The 19,426-nt window shown below is 37.3% G+C and overlaps 1 protein-coding gene across 1 annotated transcript in view; it reads left to right on the top strand.

The window, feature by feature from the left end:
* Positions 1–13,493, top strand: part of tmcc3 (transmembrane and coiled-coil domain family 3) — a 28,518-nt gene extending 15,025 nt beyond the window's left edge. The window contains exons 2-4 of the mRNA XM_052120280.1: positions 8,143–9,098; positions 9,933–10,068; positions 12,553–13,493. Of these exons, the coding sequence (XP_051976240.1) occupies positions 8,143–9,098; positions 9,933–10,068; positions 12,553–12,855 (1,395 nt within the window). The 3' untranslated portion in view covers positions 12,856–13,493. The remainder of the gene's footprint in view (positions 1–8,142; positions 9,099–9,932; positions 10,069–12,552) is intronic.
* Positions 13,494–19,426: the final 5,933 nt, after the last annotated feature.

Below are 19,426 nucleotides of genomic sequence, written 5' to 3'. Positions count from 1 at the left end.
GTCTGTAGCCTATGGGCGACTCCGTTTCTTCCTCTCTGTTGAATATGCAGCAGGTAGGGAGGAGCTGATATCAACTTACATTACTTAGTGGCGAGTTAACAGCAGTTAGCAGGAAAGACAGCAAAAATGAAGCAAATGAGGCTTCTTAAATTTCCGAAAGAAGTCAGTGCGTAAGAATTCACATTTGTTTTTGTCCTTAAAGTTTAAAGATTATCATCTGGCTGGCTTTCACTCACAGTAGGCTAAACCTCAAAATGACGACTTCAGAGTAGCCTCTAGCCTCGTGGTTAGCACATCCGCCTCTCATGCCGGCGACGGTGGTTCGAGTCCCGTTCTGAGCATAATACTCTTGTTTATCAGGTATTGTTTTCTCTAAGGATAACCAATAAGCATTAGCATAAAATGTATGTGTGACTTGTTTTGTGATATTAGTTTGTAGTAAATATACACTTTGAGGGTAGCAAAGATGTGCCAGAATCAGGCATGGAAACTGGTAACAATTAATCAGTCACTTTACTTTAGAGAAAGTTAAAAGTGAAACATTGTTTATCCCAATGATCCTAATGAAAGGATTTTGACAGATGAACATGGAGAATTATATACAGTTCGATACCATGGTGTGTCAATGAACTTAGACTAAAGTCATTCATACTATTTATGTCAAAAAATATAAATTATTTATATTAAAAAAATGTTTTACCTCACTTTACTCACTATAATATAACTCTTTTGTGATGACTTTATGTTAATGTACATGAAAATTCAAGAATCATGATAGATATTAGGGCAATCCCACTGATCTGCTCTTCTTCAATGGTATTGGTCTACAATTTGAAATATGTAGCACTTGATGAATTAGTTGTTTGAAGCTGATTTGCAATAAGTTATGTGCTGTATCTGTTCTTTTGCATCACAGATGATTCAGGGAGGAGAGAGGATGAGTTAGTCGAGGATAGTACTAGAATGGAAGATTTGGGAACTGTAGAAACAGGCCCAGCCAGAGCAAAACTCAAAGAATACCCTCTCACCAGCTTTGGACTACAGGGAATTGGTTGCTAGTGTGAAAATAAAATGGTCTGGGCTAAGCCCCGGATGTCCTTCAATGATGGAAACACCTCTGGTTGCCCCAAAAGCAAAACTTATTTTTTGTTGTAAATGATGTTGTACAGTCAACAGGAATACATATTTTATTAAACATATAGCCTAAACCTAACCATCAGTGAACTAAAAATTGAATTTTAGAGCGAAAATGCAACCTCAGAATCGTGCTCACTATTGTTTATGTTTATGTATTGTTTCTCATAAAACCGAATCCTCAACTCATCCGCATTTAAATTTCAGAATGCTGTATATTTCATTGGAGACGTTTTTAATAAAATATTATAAAAAATAGATAACTGCAAGAATGGAAATCAGCTCAGTATCATAAAAACATTTTTGAAATCCTCATCCAGTAATAAAGACTAATTGGCCCAACACTTACTAGCGCTGAGAAAAGTGACAGGTACCATGTGACATCCCCGTCTATGCATTGTTTCGGTACTGGTATGGAACTCTGGACTAATATATATATATATATATATATATATATATATATATATATATATTATAGCTCACCTAAAAATGACAATTTCTAAAATTATTTACTCACCCTCATTGTTCAAAACCATTATGAACATCTTTGTTTACTTGAGCCAGCGCTCCTGACACCAGGAGCTGTCCACTGCTTCGTGGAGTGTGTGCAAAAGACTTGCTGCTGTGCCAGGCGAGTTTAAACAATGTAGTAGAAAAGGCAGAGGAGACAAAATTGTGTGCATTGGTTTTTACTGGTATTCTGTTACTATTTTTGTTAAACGTGTGAAAGTGAACTAGTTATTAGAACGGGGCATTCTTCCACACCCCCCTTACAATACGCCACACAATTCGAGAACCACTGGTTTATTAGAATGCAATTAATTTCCGGATCACATGGGACCAGAACTCATGTCTCTGAGGGCGCTCGCTATCAGTAGCGCCAAAGGAAAAAGTAACCACATTTGAGTTGATGTAAAAATGTCTGTTCAGGTGTGGCATTTGTCAGTAATTCGGTAGAATGGGGGTCGATTTCAGGATACATGAAATTTCTCTAGCAACATGTCGATTTTCCAGTTGATCATGTTGTTCTGTCACACAAATAGTGATATTTCGGCCTATATTAGCCTTTCACCGATATATCATATCGGCAAATATGTTCACCGATATGAGCAGATATGAAAACATTTTTTCAGAACATAATGCAGAAAACAATGCTTTAGAATTGGTGTCATAATTTAGTTTGTCCAGCAGAGCACACTCCGACTCCATTGTTTACAGAGCTGACTCTGAACTGACAGTAGCTCTGCAGACAGTGCGGAGTTAAGCGGTGTCTTCACGATAAGTTGATAACTAGTTTGTGAAATACATACTGGAAAGTTAATAAACAATGACCCCATCATTTTCCCTTTTCAATATAATTAATATAATATTAACCATGTCCCTGACAACCATGTCACATGTTTGTTTGCTGAAAGCCATCAATAGTTTGTTAGTCCATTCTTTAAAGTAGCTGATTGAAAGGTAAACATCAGAGCATCTTTTTGCAGCTCAGCAGACAACGATGCGGTGGTGGATTGTGTCTGTTGTGTGTTGATTTCACGCTATGCTGTTACCTAGTTGGTGAAATGCAATGCTGGTCCATCTTTTGCTCTCTGTGACAACAAGCTTATAGCTAACTAGCTAACCACGTAGCTACTTACAATGCTTTTCAGCTAATGTTTAAACATGTATTAACCAAACTGTTTTGTTCAGGATTCACAGTTTGGTACACCTTCAATCGAACAATTCCAGTCGTTGCATTTATAAAATGTAATATTTAAAAGTTTTTCACCGTTGAAAGTTTAATGGTCAGCAACTGACTGATACTAAACAGTACTGATGTTTATTTAGCTATTTATTTTTATTTATTCTTTATATTAATGGTCAGCAACTGACTGATACTAAACAGTACTGATGTTTATTTAGCTATTTATTTTTATTTATTCTTTATATTAATGGTCAGCAACTGACTGATACTAAACAGTACTGATGTTTATTTAGCTATTTATTTTTATTTATTCTTTATATTAATGGTCAGCAACTGACTGATACTAAACAGTACTGATGTTTATTTAGCTATTTATTTTTATTTATTCTTTATTTTAATGGTCAGCAACTGACTGATGGACCAAGGACAAGTTTGAAATCATGTTGTGTGTTTTACTACATGTTATGACCCCAGAAAATAGATTAAGTTCAGATGAGAACATCTGGTTCTGATCATATGAGTCAGATATGTAAGCTTATGTCATGGGAAGGAGAAAGTAAACCGAGGAGCCAGACTTACTCTTACACATTTGATATGACTGACCTAGTTGAAGACATCAATACAGTCAGTCAGAGTCTAACACACACACACACACACACACACGATGACACTTACGTAAACATAATCCTTTTCAAGCATTAATCCCTATTCACAATCTACACAGTAAAAGTGTGTATCTGGGAATTAATGCTACATCTTGAATGTATAGTTTTGATATATATTCATACAATTGGAAATCATGTTAAAAGTGGTTGTGAAGGGGTTTCCAAGTTGCTACACTGCATGCAAAAAATATATATTTATTTTTAAAAGAAAATATCCAAATCTTTTGTTTCAGTTAATAGTATTTTAAGTATGCTTACACATACAAGGAATTTGTCTTGGTGACAGGAGCTTCCAGTCTACAACAATACAAACAATACCAAAAACAGCAGCAAGACATAGGTAATTAAAAACAAAAAAGAATAAAAAATTAATAATTATACATATACGTACATAATGGCAGAAGTGGATATGTTGGATAATATAAATAGACTAAGTTGTGTATTGCACATAATTATTGCTCAATGGGGAAAATGTAATTGTTCATTAGATGAATAGCCTGAGGGAAAAACTGTTCCTGTGTCTGACGGTTCTGGTGTTCAGAGCTCTGAAGCGCCGGCCAGAAGGCAACAGTTCAAAAAGGTAGTGGGCTGGGTGAGTGGGGTCCAGAGTGATTTTACCAGCCTTTTTCCTCACTCTGGAAGTGTATAGTTCTTGAAGGGGGGGCAGGGGGCAACCAATAATCCTCTCAGCAGACCGAACTGTCCTTTGTAGTCTTCTGATGTCTGATTTTGTAGCTGCACCAATCCAGACAGTTATTGAAGTGCAGAGGACAGACTCAATGACTGCTGAGTAGAACTGTTTCAGCAGCACCTGTGGCAGGTTGAACTTCTTCAGCTGCCGAAGGAAGTACAACCTCTGCTGGGCCCTTTTCACAATGGAGTCGATTTTTATTATAAGCTATCACTTTCTATTTTTTCTTTCATAAGATTTATAGAAATGTATCTGGAATCAGAGTCCCTGGGTCAAAACACAGTCGATTCAAGAAAATTCTGGAATCAAGCTGCATAGACAACATGCAACTGCTGAGAACAAACAACACTCAGGCTTGCTTGATGCTGGTGACAGCACAAAATGAGAATGAGTACTTGTGTTCAAACACAGCTGGACAGAGCGGAATATTGAATGCAGGGATTTCGAGATACGTTTTTCTAAGTTTAAAACTTCGTTTAACTTGACGCAGCGGCCTAAAAATGCAGTGTTTTTGACTCAAGGCAACCAAAGTAAGATGCTTCAAAAGCATCCGTCTGACACAAGTGTACGGTGGCGCGTCCTTATAAAAGCCTCGGACAGATTGACAAACTAATTAGCAAAATGGATTTCTGTGGACTGTATGATCAATAAAGAAGACATATTGCCTTTTAAAACCACTTTGTTTTGTCTCTTTTGTATTTGATTGTGTTGCCAGAATATAGGTTTCAAATTTCTCATATGGTGACGATTTTCCCGCACAATGAAAATGTCTCGGACAGAATGGTCTCTTCTCCGTACGGACAGTGCCGTTTCAGCCTTGGTAGTGTTTGGATTTAGGTGTTTTTTAAATAGCAATATTTTATTATACAGAGAAATACATCGTTTTGATATTTTATATCCTGTAACCCTACACCATAATATAGATATTTTGAGTGGCTAATCCTAACCAATTGTCAATAATATTAGGCCTAACAGCAGATACAAGTACATTCACAATAAATTGTTCCAAAAAATGCTCTGCAAAAGTATGCCAAATGGCAAACATGATAAAGCAATTTGTAAACGATTACAGAATTTGTGTTAAGTAATTCTCCAGACTGAGTCGAATACTAAATGTCACTCCGAGTGACATTTAAACAGACCAAGGGTGACATTATGGTGATGCAGACAAGGAAGGATATAAAAAAACTGAAAGGAAACTAGAATAAGTGATGACTGTTCTTGTACTGACATTTTGAAACTTCTGTTAACAGAAATACATCATATTCTCAACTGTTCAAGGCCAAAGTACGATTCGTTGTGTATTTATAAAATAATTGTTGTTCAGATTTATAAAGAGTGTCAATAATTCTTGAGTTGACTATCACTCATTCCCTGTAGTCTGTATTTGCTTGTTTTTGCAAGCTGCTTATCTTCTTTTTCTTCCAGTGCGGTAGAGTCGTAAAAGCCAGTGTCCCTGATCTCTGACGGTCTGTTGCCGCTTGATGACTGGCTGTCATGGAAACAGACACATTTGATTTCATTGCAGATATCTGACAACTGTATCAAACTTTATACAAGCATATACAACCTTAAGAGCTGATCAGAAGATTTCTTGTGCACTGAAAAGAGCCATAGAGATGCCTCATAATTTATAATGTAATAAAGAAATTACAGCTCCATCTGTCTCCGGGTGGTGTGTCTGCGTGTTCTTATGTATTATGTAAATTTTATTGCACTTTGACTTTGTACAGACAGAAAATTGTCTGTGGTGATCAATAGCATGTCACAGATGTGGTCCATAGAGATTAACTTTATTTAACCTGGAACATACTTTTCACATTTGCTTGAATGCCTTTTCTGTCTCTGGAGAGTTGGATAATGTCAGCCCATTGCACAAGCTCATAAACAGGCCTTTCCCAGAGCTACATTCATTCAGAACCTTATTGTGTTTACTGGCCTAATTTGTATATCAGTTTGTCCACAGCTTGTTAAAGCAGTCGAGAAATGTTGACCTTGTTTTCCTATAAGTCATGTGACTGTGTGACAAAAAAAATTGTCTTATTTCCGATTCCAATAAATGCCGCATTTTACGCAAGTGCATGTAGTAGGCAATTTTGTGGCTATGTTTTTTGGGTCTTGTCCATATGTTATCTATTGGCTGACCACAATATTCATTAACAAGGTTCCTAATTGTTTACACGGCCTTCAGAGACATGTAGTCTTTAGCAAAAAAATCAATTATGTAGCCTTTTAAAGACCTTCATGTACTTTCACTCTTGTTTTCATTTAAGGCTCTTCCTAGAAAAAGGATAAAGTGTAAGCTGTGCCACTCACTATTTTACTTGTGAAATGATTTGCTTGTAAGTGAAGCCCATTTTTACAGCCATTAAGATTGTTTTACACTTCCATTTAATTTTCAATACAGTTAACCATTTTACCCCCAAATCTAATTCTTAAACTCTATAAAAGCATTTTTGTTTTCAGCAAATGGTCAGTGAAAGGATGTACTTCAGGAAGTTGAAAAAAAAACAGTGCTTTTATTTTACATGTTTATCATTATTATGTTTTGGGGAAAATTGGTAATAAACATTCAAATTAAATTGACAAAATTAGCAAGTAATGGGGTTTCTATACTCAGTAGTATCAATTAGTGTAGGATCAAATGTTTATTTTTAGTTACTGATAAACTTATATTTTCCAATAATTTGAAAATATTTGATCATTTTCTTCAAAAACACACTTTTCTTGCAATAACGTTGGAGTGGTTGAGCTCAACTGTATTTGGTAATCAAATTTATTGATCGTTTTTTAGGGGCTGTTTACACGACAAAGGTTTCAACTAAAAACGGAAAACTTATGCGTTTTGGCTGTTCGTTTACAGGACAACGGCGTTTTGGGGCCTGAAACGTAAACTTGTGAAAACGGGGTTCAAATTGCAATTTTTTGAAAACGATGTCGTTATCATCTCCGTGTAAACGTACAAAAAGGCGAATTTGTGAAAACGATGAAGTCATGCACACTTATATTACGTGTTCAGTCTATAGGCATGAACTTAGAGAACTTTGTCCTTACCTCCAGGGCGAACAGACCAACATGAGATCACCAGTTGGAGTCCTTAAACAGGTGGCGTGTTTTATAGTCCAGGGTCACTTGTGTAGAAATTAAGCAACCTCATCGTCCATCCAGACAAAATTGCTAGATGCTTTCGCCATCTTCAATGTTTGTGTTCACCGCTCGTTGGAAGAATGCATATGTGCGCAGGCGCGTAGTGTTGATTTAGTGACCTCGCTAACTACTGGCCTGGCATGCATATTACAGCGTTTTTAGGCGTTTTCACTGATACGTGTGAACTGTGAACGGGATTGTTTTGACGACGTTGTCGTCTATACGCTAAACTTTTCAAAAAAGCAATGGAAAATGGTTTACGTTTTAGTACATCGTTGTCGTGTAAACGTACACTTAATTACAATGTATTCGATATTCAATTCAGAAAATAATGTTCTTAGATAATGTTGTCTCCAGAAAATGTTTACACATAATAATTTATCTTGTATAGCTAGAAGTTCTCAATACACAAAAGCATGTGATTTGTGCCTGTAATGCTTTGAAAGAATAGTTCATCCCAAAATGAAAATTCTCTCATCATTAGTCATATTCATGCCATCCCAGATGTGCATTACATACTTTCTACTGTAGAACACAAAAAACAAAGATTTTTAGAAGAATATTTCAGCGTTGTAGGTCCATACAATGCAAGTGAATGGTGACCAGAACTTAGAAGGGCCAAAAAGCAAATAAAGGCAGCATAAATGTAATCCATATGGCTCCAGTTCTGTTTTCTTTGTGCTTTTTGGAACTTCTAAGTTCTGGTCACCATTCACTTGCATTGTATGGACCTACAATGCTGAAATATTCTTCTAAAAATATTATTGTTGTTATATAATGAATATATGTTATTAATTTTAGTCTCTGTTTCTTTTCAGGTGGATCGGGGTGGCGATGTGAACACACTCAGCGTGCCGATGGTCATGCGTAGAGGAGGCTCGGAGACATGCTTAGACCTGGACACAACAGACATGGTGGGACGAGACACCCCGCGATCTCGTTCTGGCCTGGACAGCCTGCAGCAGAAAGTTCTCAAGTTGAAAGAGCAGCTGCGAATAGAGCAAAATTTGCAGGATGAGAACGTGGCTGAGTATCTCAAGCTCATTAACAGTGCCGATAAGCAGCAAAGCAGCCGCATCAAACAAGTTTTTGAGAAAAAGAACCAGAAAACAGTGCAAAATATCGCTCAACTACAGAAGAAGCTGGAGCAGTATCAGCGTAAGATGAAGGAGTACGACGTCTCGAATGGGACCAAACAAACGCCACCACACTCCAAAGACTACAATGAGTTGCCCAAAGACAACCTCAAGGAGAGCATGGTCACAGGTAGTGGGCGGCTCCTACATTTGGATAAGGTCAAAACGATTGGCCCGGGAGTCTCGCTGTCACCGCCTTTCTTCTTCAGCAAGCCCAGAGAAATTGCAAACCTCATTCGTAACAAGTTTGGCAGTGCGGACAACATTGCACACCTAAAGAGCTCGATGGAGACTGGAAGTGGGCTGCAGGCTGAAGGGGGAAGTCGAGCTTTGAGTGGCAGTGCTACACTAACCTCTAAACCTAAATATCCCAGTGATGATGAGTGCTCCACGGAGACGTCAGTATCGGTGGAAAGTAACGGCCATGTGAGTGGATCAGGTGCGATGGGTCAGCACAGTGGATCTGGAAAGGAAGGAGGACATAACGACGGCAGTAGCCGAATAGTGGAGGCCTGGGAGGAAATCAGGGAGTTGAGGGAGGCTCAGAATCTGCTGGCTGAAGACGTCGAGAGCTTGAAGACCCAGTTTAAATGTGAATTTGAGCATGTTACGCAAACACTTCAAGAGGAGCGGTACAGGTTAGTATATGATTTTACAATCACATTTGAATTCAAATCTTTTTGTTTTAGTGATGCTTTACATGTACCTTGCCTCATTCCACTCCCTTGTTCCTCATGAGTATATCATAAACATTTGGGCACAAGCATTTATTCATTTATTTATTTTTTCACTAAACATTTGAACCTTGATGACTCAATTAATTGCTGTGCAATTACAAGTCCCATTCAAATGTAGTTGGTATTTATCAACAACATTGCAACAACACATTCAAAGATGTCTCTTTTAGCTCATTAAATATCGGTATCGGTCAATTAAAGCAATTATCGAAGCTATCAAATATAGGCCGATTGGTTGGGTGACAATAACAGTAAAGAAGCAGATTGTAAGCTTTGCAATGGTAAAATTTAAATTTAAAACATTTAATAAAACAAAATATATTTTTAGTTAAAGGCCTTAAGGCTTGACATAACAAGGAATATGATGTGTTAAATTTAAGGCAGATGGTGATTAAACATGGTTGCATTAAATAAAGAAAACTATTGGCAGATGTTCTAAATAATCGGATATCGGTATCGGCACACAAAATGTATTCCTTTGCATCCCTAATGTTCACTGAAACTCTTCCTTTCCAATGCAGCTCTCAAATTAATTATAATTCACATGTGCACATATTCAAACCTGGCAACTGACTATGCATCAAGCCAGGTTTTATGTCATTGTCATCAAATGTCATGATTTCTTGCTTGACTCATGACGAGTCGTGATGGGGCAGATTGTTTTGTTTACTCTATATTTTTTTATTATAGGCTCTTTCTTTCTCTTACACACTAACACACTTAATGTTGTTTCAGGTGTGAGCGGTTGGAAGACCAGCTAAACGACCTAACAGAGCTCCATCAGAACGAGACAGCGAACCTCAAACAAGAGCTAGCAAGCATTGAGGAGAAGATAGCCTATCAGGCCTATGAACGAGCCAGAGATATACAGGTAAAGAAGCAGTTGCAGGACTGTATACACACCCAATCAAACTCAGATGCACTGACCCTTTCATTCAGCTTGAGACACATTTTGCCCATTTTTATTCTGGAATGTTTGGGCTAAAGAGAAGTAAAATAACACTACAGAATTGAGAGGACTTCTCATTTTGCTAAAATCAGAACAGCACACTATTCTTTAACAAATTTTTATTGGAAACCTAATTGAAGCTATCAAAATAAGGAATTGCCAATAGGGGTTGATCGATTGTCAGTCTGGCCGATAATCGGATCCGATATTCAGAATTTATCTAATTATCGGAATAAATTTATTGGCTGATCTGATTGCTGATTGACAAATTATAAAATGTGCCCCTTTGGCTCTGATGCCACCGCCTCTCTCTGAAAGGTTACTGCTTTTAGTCTGGCTCAATGTCTCGCCCACAGTGTTATTGTATTGGCTATATGTCACAAGTAAATGGCCAATCAACACTGTACTCTGTATTCATGGGGAGAGGTGGGAAAGAGGAAAGCAGCGAGAGAAAAATTAATCACTGAGTGGACAAGCTGTTTTCAAACGTAAGAATTCAGATACTGAAGTTGCAATAAACATCACAATACTCTATGCCAGCGGTCACCAATTAGCGGGACCAAGAACATAATTCTAGATATCTACTGCGGACAAAGCGTGGGTTCCCATGAACAGTGTTCTCAGAAAACTGACACCTGCCGAGTTGACTACTGCCATCGGATGCTCCCACAACATTTCCGAGAGACTGAGGAAATCTCACAGCTTCTAATCAAACATGTAGCTTGAAATTGTGGTATGTCAATCATAAACATAATTACTGTAAAATACTGTTCATTTTTATTATTTGTAATGCTTATTAACTATCTGTTAATAAATGCATGAATAAAGTAGGTTTTCCCCAGATTTCTACTAGCCCTAGCTCTGTAACCAGTGGAACCTCAAACTCAGAAAATTTTAAGTTCCTATCTGGTCCCACACCAGAGATAATCAACCCGAAAATGAGGGGGAAATGTTAAAAAATTGCACTTTCTTTCCCCATAGAAAAAGAGAAGTCTCAAATCTGAAATGTTCTGCATGCACACTATACCTACCTAGGCACCCACTCAATTTTTTTTAGGACTTGACTCTAAACACTTCCAATTATAAATTAACCCTAAAAGTGGAACTTTCAGTGATCTTGATCATTACATTAGTACTTAAGTTCTAAGTCTAAGGAACAAGAATGTGCAAAATATATATATTTTTAGAGATCAGTTTTTGTTCCAAGGAGCTAGGACCATCTTGAGCCGAGATATTGAGGTGTCCATAAACATCTGTATAACCAAAATTTGTCATGCTCCATGACACAAAGATGGCTGCCGTAGTTAAACCAAGTAAAAAATAAAAATAAAAACTGGTGGTTTACCAATACATTTAAAATGGAAAATTAGATATGGTCAAGCAACCTATGTTGGACCACTTGAAATGGATTAACCCAAAAAATAATGTTGATATGTTGTTTTGCAGTATTTCATTAAGCACGTGTTCAGTCATTTAAAGAACGTTTTGTTTTGGAGTTTGTGTTTTGAAACTACAATTTTCATTTTTACTGCCAATGTATGTCGGCCCCAAATATCCATTATCGGTCTCCTTGATTAATAATAATCGGTATCAGCCCTGAAAAAAAAACATCAGTCAACTCCTTATTGCCAGTCTATGTGCAACATTTCTGTAGTATCATGCTGGGTTGTCCTGCCTACACTTGAGTCTCATTGGTTCAAATTCTCGCTCCAATGAACTGTATTTTAAACATCAAGTATGTTCTCATTGGCTTATTGGCTAGATTTGATCACTTCATCGCTGCATTTCACTTTCAGCATTAGGCCGATAATCAGTTTGATGGTATTTAGTTTTTTTACAGATATTTCCACTTTTCTAATTAATCTGTTCTTTAATATTGAGTTTACAAATAAATGGTGTGCCCTCAATAGTAATGTAACTAACACAAAACAAGTTAATGATAATATTTATAATACATTTTGTTATTGATGTAATCTAATGATTATTATTGCGTTAAAAAAAACATAAAATAATAGTGAAAAGTCTGAATGCATTTCAGCTCATGTACACTTAAACATATAAATAATCTGTATCAGCCCTGAAAAAGAAACAATATCGCGATCTCTATTCGTGTCAAAGAAAAATTACATCGAAAACTAGAGATTTACTGATATTACTTTATATGTGTTACTGATATAGTGTAGTACACATTTAAAAATTACAATTTTGTCATCATTTGCTCATCCTAATTTTCTTCCATTGAACTCAGACACAACCACAATATATATATTGGTCGAACTGCTTGTCTGAAAGAAAAACATCGGTCAGCCTCTACTGAAAACCTGCCTTGTTGTATCTGGTTTTGACAGTTATTTGACAATGAAATACTATAACTTAACTCAGCATTTACTCTGTCTCTCTCTGCAGGACGCGTTGGAGGTTTGTCAGACGCGAGTGAGCAAGTTAGAGTTGCAGCAACAGCAGCAGCAGGTCTTGCAGTTAGAAAGCGCAGATGCCAAAGTGCTGCTGGGAAAATGTATCAACATCATGTTGGCCATTGTCACGGTGATATTGGTGTGCGTCTCCACAGCTGCTAAGTTCTCCGCACCGCTACTACGGAGTCGTCTCCACATGTTTGGAACCTTTGTATGTGTGTGTCTACTGGCGTTTGGCTGGAGCAACTGGGAGCATTTGCAGTGTGCTGTAGAACGAATGCTGCTGCCCAGATGAGGGATGACAAACGTGTTTCTATGTGCGTCACTAGCATTGTTTAAAAAACTCCTTCATGGACTTCCCACTTCCGCATTGTGACTGTCCGAGGACAATGTCTTTAATAAACTGTGTGTGTGTGTGTGTGTGTGTGTGTGTGTAGAGAGAGAGTATTCATGATGTACTGTAGCAGAAACGGGTCCATCTCTCTGACTGTATTGTGTTCATGCGATTAACATGTTTCTATTTGTTTGTTGTGTCTTAAAAGTAAAGGTTCACATTTTTACCCTTCTGTTTTATGTACCTTTTTAAGTAGGACTTGATATGTGGTAACGGCGTGTTTAGGTAATTCTTATGAAAAATATATCTGGGTCATTTTCTCTCCAAAATACATGGAACAATTTAAAGATATATTTTGTATAAAGAAAATGGTGCTGTTTTTGTTCCATTAAAAAATGTGTTTGTGTTTTTTTTTTTTTTTTTTTTGCATTTGAAAATAATTTTCATGAAAATTAAGCACATTTCCACAAAAGTTGTCATTACTGTAATGCATCTGGATGTTTGTATTTACCATCATTTATATAAACATTCTCAATGAAGATTTTATTAAATTTTTATTTAAAGCATCATAATTAACATACATTAAACCACTATGATTTATAAATACATTACAATTTATATTTAATATTTTTTTTGCATTACGGTTTTTTTATATATATATATATATTAGAGGGATTAGTTTGGTGATTTCCCCACTTCAATAGCCTTTTGGGCATGAGGTGGGAATTCTCAATGGAGAACAACTTAGCTGCTTCATAGCAGCTCCTCAGCAATCACTCAGAATCCTCAAGAAACCACAAGGTAATGCACTTAAAAGCACTGAGAATACCTTAGCAACTACATACCAACATCTATGCAACCACTCAGAACACTAGCAACCATGGAAACATTTACCAGAAAGTACAGAGAACACCTTAGCAACTAAAATTGGTGGCCAAAAGTTTGGAATAATGTACAGAATTTGCTCTTATGGAAAGAAATGTTTTCTTTTATTCACCAAAGTGGAATTGATCTGATCACAATGTATAGTCAGGACATGAATAATGTGAAAAATTACTATTACAATTTGAAATTTTATTTCAGAACTTCTTAAATTTCTTCAGTGTTTTTATCAAAAAAAATCCTCCACGTGCAGCAATGACAGCTTTGCAGATTCTTGACATTCTTGCTGTCAGATTGTCCAGATACTCGGGTGACATTTCACCCCACACTTCCTGTAACACGTGCCATAGATGTGACTGTCTTGTCGGGCACTTCTCACACACCTTACAGTCTAGCTGATCCCACAAACGCTCAATGGAGTTAAGATCCATAACACTCTTTTCCAATTATCTGTAGTCCAATAGCTGTTTCATTGCCCACTCTAACCTTTCATTTTTGTTTCAAATGTGTCTTTTTCTTTGCAATTCTTCCCATAATACCTGCACCCCTGAGTCTTCTCTTTACTGTTGTACATGAAACTGGTGTTTAGCGGGTAGAATTCAATGAAGCTGTAAGCGGAGGACATGTGAGGCATCTATTTCTCAAACTAGAGACTCTGATGTACTTATCCTCTTGTTTAGTTGTACATCTGGTCTTCCACATCTCTTTCTGTTCTTCTTTGGCAATTTCATGCATTGTTTAGCCTTCATTCTTCAAAACAATGATTGACTGATGAGTTTCTAGAGAAAGCTGTTTTTGCCATTTTTGACTTAATATTGACCTGCCAGTCTATTGCATACTGTGGCAACTCAAAAACAAACACAAATACAATGTTAAGCTTCATTTAACTTCATTTTCTAGTACTAAATTATTAATTTAGCATAATTACTAAAGGATAAGGTGTTGGAGTGATGGCTGCTGGTAATGGGGTCTGTCTAGATTTGATCAAAAATTTATTTTTTTCAAATAGTGATGGTGCTGTTTTTTACATCAGTAATGTTCTGACTATATTTTGTGATCAGTTGAATTCCACTTTGGTGAATTAAAGTACCAATTTCCTTCTTAAACAGCAAAATCTGTACATTATTCCAGACGTTTGGCCGCCAGTGTAGCAACGCCTCTGCAACCACTCAGAACAACAGCAACCATAGAAAAATATACCAAAAAGCATTGAGAACACCGTAGAAAATGAATAGCAATGCCTCAGCAACCACTCAGAACACTCAAGCAACCACAAAGCATTTCATTAAAAGGCATTAAGAACACCTTTGCAATTACACGGCAATGCCCGACAACCACTCAGAACACTAGCAACCAAAAAAGCAATGTTTTAAAAATCACTGAGCACACCTTAGAAACTGCATAGCAACACCAAGGTCAGTGTATCCCAACCTTTTGTTCTGCCAACAGTTTTTACGATAAAAAATACCATGGCACACCACTATCCCACATAACCACTGTCGATAGTTTTCCTTTTCAAAAACGTTTCCATGTTTTCTGTCCATCTTGAAAGTCACGTAAGTGTGTTGTATAATGAGGTCACAGATGGCAAGAGCAACACACACAGAATTAAATTATTAAATTATATGTCTCTACCCCTGAACACCCAAAAGTCCAAATACCTGCCACATTTCTTGTTATATGCATCCAAACTGCCAAGCCATCTATAAGACATCCCTTCAAATTACTCTACCTTGCCCAATTTGGTGCACCATTCATTAAAAGAGGGCTGATTTCCATCCCCTTAGAATTATCTGTCTCCCAATCATCACACTGGTGAGGACCCACCTTTTTACATATTTATCAGTTATAGCAATAACCGCCCTATGACCCAACACACAAAGTCCGGACCGAACAGAATTTGAGTGCCCAGGACCTCTCAAACAAAATTCTGGAGTCTCAACCAAAACTCCTGAATCCTAGTACAAGACAAGAAAGCATGGGTAATATCTCATCCTCTAAGTGGCATCTCCAGCAGGTAGGTATATCTTTTAGACCCAGCCTAAATAACATGGAGAGAGTCCAGTAGAAGTGTGATATCTTAAATTGCATAAGGCGAACCCTTGCATCTCTGGGCATGATCTTAACATTTTTCAAAATCCTTCTCCACACTCCATCTTCCAATATCATAACCTCTTAAGAGATGTTAACGCCCCATCCCCAAGATTCTGGATCAATAAGGAATTATATGCTGAAGCTTCATGACCTTTTATAAAAGCAGCAACCTCCTCAAGGGTATCTGCTGCTTTAAGGAGCTGCGTACTACTCCCAAAGGTGGTACAGAGTAGATGGCGCAACTGTAAGTACCTGAAGAATTGAGATCTGGGAATCCCAAAATGTTGAACCATATTTTCAAAGGATCTCAACACTCCACTCTCATATAGGTCACCGAGTGTATTCATCTCCCTCACAATCCACTCTGACCAGCAGAAAGAGGACTTATTAATACATCATTTTGGGTTCAGCCACTTGCTCGAGGCAACATTTAAATAATTGTCTGAATTAAACACTCTGGACACTTTTGTCCAGAGTGCAAATGCAAGATAATGGGGTTGTCACGATTCAATGTTGTCTGCCCTGTGTTTTGCCTATGCAATCTATTCCTCCCAGACTACATTTCCCATAATTCCCTACCCTCATCACTGCCAGCTGTCCTTGATTGTTTCTCACCTGTGTCTCATTCTCCTCATTAGTCTTTGTGTATTTAAAGCCCTGTTGTTTCCTTGTCAGATGTTGTATGTTTTTCCCCCATTGTGGATGTTGTCTTTGTTCCTGTGTTTACCCTGTTATTCTGTACTTTGTTTATTTTTTATTAAATACTTTTTGCTCCATTTAGATTCTGCTATGCTATCAGTTTGATTTAAATAAGAGAGGGGTACTATAGGGAGGGATTGTAGCAGGTAGTTGAATTTTGGAATACAGTTCATTTTAATAACATTAACCTTCCAAATCATAGATAAATGTAAAGAAGCCCACATGCCCACATCTCTTGAAAACCTCTAAATTATATAAATTTGCTGGGAATAAAATACCCAAATACTTAATGCCCTTTTTGGGCCATTGGAAGGTGCCCGGCTGAAAATCCATCACCGGGCAGTATGCTGTCAGAGCCAAAGCTTTGGATTTAGACCAATTCACTCTGTATGCTGAGAATTTAGAAAAGGAATTAATAATTATGTGGAGGCAAGGCATAAATCTAGTGGGGTTGGAGATGAATAATAAAACATCATCTGTGTAAAGCAAAAGCTTATGCACCACACCTCCCGCCACCACGTGGTGCCCCTATCCAGAGAAAATAATCTGAAATTAATCCATTTGTTTATACATGTCCATAAAGTAACTTAATCCATTCAATAAAAGTATTCCCAAACCCATACATTTCCACAATCTTAAAATAATAACATTCTACCATATCAAACGCCTTTTCGCCATCAAGTGCAATAGTAATGACCGGAGTCTGATCATTTGCCACTGACCACATGATATTGATCAACACCTAATGTTATCAGAAGCGCTGCGGCCCACGCTAATGGTTCCATGAAGTTTCTAGTATCTTCATCAGTAGAAGAAGACGTGGAACTATAAGATCAAGATAGAATATTTTAAAAGCATTATTAATATCAATGGCCGAGGTAAAAATGTAATGGTAATGGTAGAAAAAGACTCCCCTGCTTTATATATCTATCCAAAAGCTTTCCTGCTTTGTCCCCTGACTCAAAGTATGACTGTCTTGCTAAATAACCAAAACTCCACCTTCTGCGACAAAGTAGTATTATATCTGTATTTCAATCTGATCAATTCTCTGAGGTCATTAGTCAACATTCGTTGCTTCAGCTCTGCCTTGGCATCTTTAAGATTCTCGTCCAACTCCACAAGTTCTTGTGCTTCGGATTTTTGGATGAATAAGGTGTTGCCTCCCAAGCCACACCCACAGAGGATGCTGAGGACCAGTTGGTCTTCTTATAGACTTTGATTTCAGCATTTAACATTTGTTGGAATTCAGGATTTTGAAAAAGGGATACATTAATGTGCCAGCTATATGATTTCTTTTTCTCCATATGTGTAATACCAGATGGGTTCAAAAGTCTCCAAATATCTGTAAGACCAAGATTTTTACACATCCTGTGAAGTGTCAATGTTGATCTAGGGGGCTTACACACTTTTGCTCCACTATGATCAAGGACTGATTCAATCAAAAGATTAAAGTCTCCTCCCAATATTATATCATGAGGGGTGCCAGCGGCTTGCAACATCCCTTTAAGATCTATAAAAAAAAGCCTTGATCATCAACGTTAGGTAAGTGAATATTTGCCAAAATAAGACTTTACCTCTGAATTTCTGCAAAAACAGTAATGACTCTTCCTAATTTATCTTTACTCTGTTTAAGACATTTGAATTGTAGATATTTATTTATCAGTATAATGACTCCCCTGCTCTTACTTGAGCCAGCACTAAAGAAAACATGCCCATCCCATATTCTCCCAAATTTTTCAGCTTCCTGCAGAGAAAGATGCATTTCTTGTAGAAACACTATATCACATTTCTTATGCTTTAGAAGAGAAATAACCTTGTTTCTTTTTATGGGGTGCCCCAACCCATTCACATTCCACATGGAGAGAATCCACTCATATTAGCATTTGACATAATGACATATAAGAAAAAATGCTCAAGTGCAGTGTTTTCATACAAGTTTTGTGAGACAGAATTACACAGCAAAAGATCATCTATAAAACAAACTCCAGCCAATAGGTGGAATAAGCACAAAGAATATTTAGATTCATCCATAAAACTGTCCTGAAGGTGTGACACTCTACAAAATAAACACAAAAAATTTTGCAGATTCCTCAAACAGTCAAGTGAATGTTCAGTGAGCCGGTCTACTTGGCTGCAACGTGAGTAAAACAAGATGACTTACTCCATTGACTTTATGAAGGACAATGCTTGCTGTGGGAAGGTGAATGTTTTATGGCCATCCTTAGCATCTGTTCTGTGACCTTCCGTTGATGTAAAAGTTTCTTGCATTCCTTGAATCAATCACGTTTCTCTCTTGTCGATTCGCAAAGTCTGGGAACAAGAAAATGTTGTGGTTCTTCCAAGAAAGCCTTCCTTTAATCCTCGCCTTGCGTAACACGAGATCTTGATCGGATAATCTCAGAAATTTGGACAGAATTGATCAGGGCCTGTCTCCCTCCGTGGATCGCCGAGCAGGAACCCTGTGAGCTCGCTCAATTTCCAGCTTATGGCCTGTTATGTTGAGCAGATTCGGAAGGAGCCCATCCAGGAATTTCACCATACACTGTCCCTCTTCGCATGTGCAATGAGTGAGTCATTGAATAATTTTGAGATGTTAACGGACACAATTTGCCATGGTACTTTATGGTATTTTAACATAATAAGAACAAAGGAGATCTAGTTTTCCTTTAGTTTGAGCATTATTTTTCATCCAACAAGACAACAATAATAGTCTAATAATAGTGAGTTTCAATAACGTCCTTCTCCTTTATTAAAAGTTGCATGGCTACAAATCTACTGACTTAAGTAGAATGTTTAAGCATTATAAGAAGAAAGCAGATATACTGTATCATTTTCCTACAATATTTAAACTGTTGGG

The sequence above is a fragment of the Xyrauchen texanus genome, chromosome 47, assembly GCF_025860055.1.
Source record: "Xyrauchen texanus isolate HMW12.3.18 chromosome 47, RBS_HiC_50CHRs, whole genome shotgun sequence".
Taxonomy (NCBI): Eukaryota; Metazoa; Chordata; class Actinopteri; order Cypriniformes; family Catostomidae; genus Xyrauchen; species Xyrauchen texanus.
Note: the sequence above shows the minus strand (reverse complement) of the source record. Positions and strands in the feature narration are given on the sequence as shown.